The 3,451-nt window shown below is 36.1% G+C and overlaps 1 protein-coding gene across 1 annotated transcript in view; it reads left to right on the forward strand.

Moving 5' to 3' along the window:
- Window positions 1–680: 680 nt before the first annotated feature.
- The window catches only part of LOC109582579 (uncharacterized), a 6,236-nt gene continuing 3,465 nt past the window's right edge, over window positions 681–3,451 (forward strand). The window contains exons 1-3 of the mRNA XM_019997340.1: window positions 681–818; window positions 903–1,229; window positions 1,736–1,819. Coding sequence (XP_019852899.1) covers window positions 803–818; window positions 903–1,229; window positions 1,736–1,819 — 427 coding nt within the window. The 5' untranslated portion in view covers window positions 681–802. The remainder of the gene's footprint in view (window positions 819–902; window positions 1,230–1,735; window positions 1,820–3,451) is intronic.

Here is a 3,451-nt window from a genome sequence, read left to right on the forward strand (position 1 = left end):
ATAATGAGAGCTAATGATCCCAGTCTTTAAATTAGTGCTATTACTTTACTAGGCATGAGAATAAAGCATTATTTCCCCCTATAAAGAAATGGATTAATCACCAGTCTGCCCCAAATGACGTCACGTTTAGCCACACCCACCGACAGGAAGTAAAATGGCAGGAAGCAAAAAGGGCATTTTTGAAAGCTCATATCTCAGTGAATAATTTTTTTTGAACAATGGGAGTTGTCACACTTCATTAAAAAGTTCAGGCAATCATATTAAGCCAATAAAATAAATACCTCAAAAAACCATTTCAGTTACCCTTTAATTTAAGCATGTGTGCTCTTAAACTAATTTATGCAATTCAGTTGTTTTCAGTTTAGTTTAAAATTAATTGTAATTTGTCCCTTATTAAAGAAACAATAGACCTGTATATCTATATGTACAATAACAATGTGGGAAACTTGTAACACAAGGTCTTGTATTAGTAAAACTTACATCTCAAGAACTGTTAATTACAAAATAATGTACAAAGATGTGGGAACATATTAGGTATGGGTGAGCCTCAAGAATGTACTTTAGACCACACACACTTACCGGGTATATTACTTGAGCTCCATATAAGGATAAATTGTATAATACTAGATCAAGTAAATGATAGTGATAGTGTTTTGGAGGAGTTCACTAGGCTATCAATATTAAATAAACAGGAAATTCCAACTGTGCCAATATTCCAGATTTCTCATCTTTTGATTCATTGACCTCAGCTCTTCTCAGTTGTGCTCTCATTTTCTAGTCTCTTCTTTATCAGCTCAGTGAAATGGCTACCCAACAAAGTAAGTGCTTTAAATTAGCTGCTACATATTCAATTCTAAAAAACAATTGATGTGAAGCTAATCTGCTCTTTTTCATGTAAACAGGTAAAACTCCAGGTGACATTTTTCAAGAGAAGTTTGGCAAAATTTGTCCATTAATTGGAAAAAGAGAAAACTTCAATACTGTTACTGGCAATTTCTTTGAAAAAAAATTACTTGCAAAAAAAAAACTTGATCAAATAGATTCCCAACCAAATCTTAATGATGAGGAGAGAGGACGTGAGGTAGCTAAGAGTCTACTTGAAAAAATTAATGAAGATGAAGATCAGGCTGCCCAGTGTTTACTGAAGATATGTGATGTGTTTCAAAGCAAAGATGTGGATAATGAACCATTGAGGAAAATTGGAGCAAGCATGAGAGAAAAGTTATCAAGTAAGAACAAAAGGGTGTCACAATTTTTAAAAATTATTGAACACTATTAAAACCGAACTCACTACATTTTATATCTATACAAGCTAAAACAGTAAAGTTTTAATATTTTGAAAAGCAATAAAAGTGCAGGAGTGTAAAATCATGTGGGTATTGACTTGAGTAGCCGGCACAGCTGCTACCCCTGTAGTAGCACAGCTGTATACTGTTACTGTTATACTGCTCAAGTAATATACCTGGTAAGTGTGTGTGGTCTAAAGTATATTCTTGAGGCTCACCCATACCTAATATGTCCCCACATCTTTGTACATTATTTTGTAATTAACAGTATACACAGCTGTAGTAGCACTGCTATACTCATACAACCACATGAAAAGCTCCTTATCTACTTCCTACTAACTTTTCACATGTAGTATAATTAATATAGAGATGTGATGCCTATAATATGCTTCCCCAATGCCTACATGCATAAAAATTTACCATAATAATTAATCTGTAAACTATTTTAGCTAAAGCAAATCAAACTTCAGGACACCAAGGTAAAAAGATAGATAAAGACAATGGCCATGATGAAACTGATAGTGGATCACAAGGTAACCAATTAGTATCACAATACATAAATGGCATTTGTGAGAGTATTCCACTTTAAATTTTATCTTGTAGCTAACAATATTTTTACTTTATCAAAAAACCTTGCTCTCCCTTTCACAAGTGTCGTGTGCATTATTTACATATTAGTTATAATTAAAGTGTATAGTCAGTTAATAAACTAAACCATTTACAATTCATTTGTGAAGGAGTTTGTTATGTACTGCTTACAGCTGTACAAATTGTCCTAACCCTACATGTACCCTCAAACCCACAGCTACTCACATACATTCCCAACAATTAGGGATAAAGAGTAAGCACTTCTTTTCCATTTTACTGTACTTTGCATACATTGTGTGCTAATCACAAAATCAATACATTTAATGCCACAAATTCTTATTGGCCTCGCCCAGCTTTGCGTAGGCGAGGACTAGGTACTCGGTTTGTCTGTCTGTGTTTCATTACCCGAGACCGCGTAGGCGTTGGTCGTTACCCGAGACCGCGTAGGCGTTGGTCGTTACCCGAGACCGCGTAGGCGTTGGTCGAGGGTAAAGCAGTCGTCCTGTCTGTGTGTTCGCTTTGACCTCCACTTTTGAGCTGACACTGCTTTCTTGTCTTGTCCTGGAGAGTCTTATAATCAATACTACCTCTAGAAAAAGTTATTCTCCGTCTTGGGAATCCTTTATTTGTCTTTTCCGTGGTAAAAGAAGCTGGCAAAGTCGCCAAACGTAGTTGGCTCTCCTGCAGCTCTTTCGTAGTGAAAGCAAAAGAGCAACAGGGCAGATAAAACAATTAAGCAAAGCCTCATCTTTCATTAATATGAGAGGAATTGCTCCAATCATCTTCGTTTTAAAGATATGATAGCCCAAACTTTCATACCTTGTGAGTTTAGACGAGGCTCTCTTCTCCCGAGGTAGTGGCCAGAGTTTTTTAACATTAGGGAATAGATAGCAGTTTGTATGCAACAAATAGAGCCTAACAAATGTATGCTAAACTATTTAAAAGTCGAGAAAAACCAAAGCTTTCTTCACTACTTAGGGCCATGTGCCACCATTTACTTGTGTGTGGGGGTGGAGCATGGCTTGATTGAGCCACACCTTCATTCAGCCACACCTTTACAATGCTGCAGCTAGCAGCAGTGCAGCAAATATGCTGGAGCTCTTTGTTTAAAAAAACAAAAAATTCTCTGTCTCAAAACATTCTCTAAGTTTTAATAAATCTAGTACATGCTGAAGCTTCTTCTCTGTCTCAAAACTTTCACCAATTATTTTCTCTTAATTTATTAAAACTTTTACATACAGATTGTGTCGAGGGTACGCACTTTAGTGCTCTCGTTCATTCATTCATTCTGTGTGCTCTTTTTTGTCTTTGAGAATGTATATCTTTGCAATCGCGTGCTCTAAACCTGTGAGAGCTTCTCTTCTGTTAGGAAAAGTCTTGCTAATTTACTGCCTTGAGATGTTTAGAGAGCAGCACTAGCTAGTAGAAGTTTTTTAACTCACGAGAAAATGCCCAGCAATAGCGGTAGTACTCTGGAGGTAAATGAGATTCTTTTCCAGTAGATCAAGACTAGTTATTGTTTTAATATTTGTGGGACTCTTTAAATCTTTCTTGTTGGTGAGTTATAGCTTCTTGAA

The sequence above is a fragment of the Amphimedon queenslandica genome, unplaced genomic scaffold (genome assembly GCF_000090795.2).
Source record: "Amphimedon queenslandica unplaced genomic scaffold, v1.1 AMPQUscaffold_13375, whole genome shotgun sequence".
Taxonomy (NCBI): domain Eukaryota; kingdom Metazoa; phylum Porifera; class Demospongiae; order Haplosclerida; family Niphatidae; genus Amphimedon; species Amphimedon queenslandica.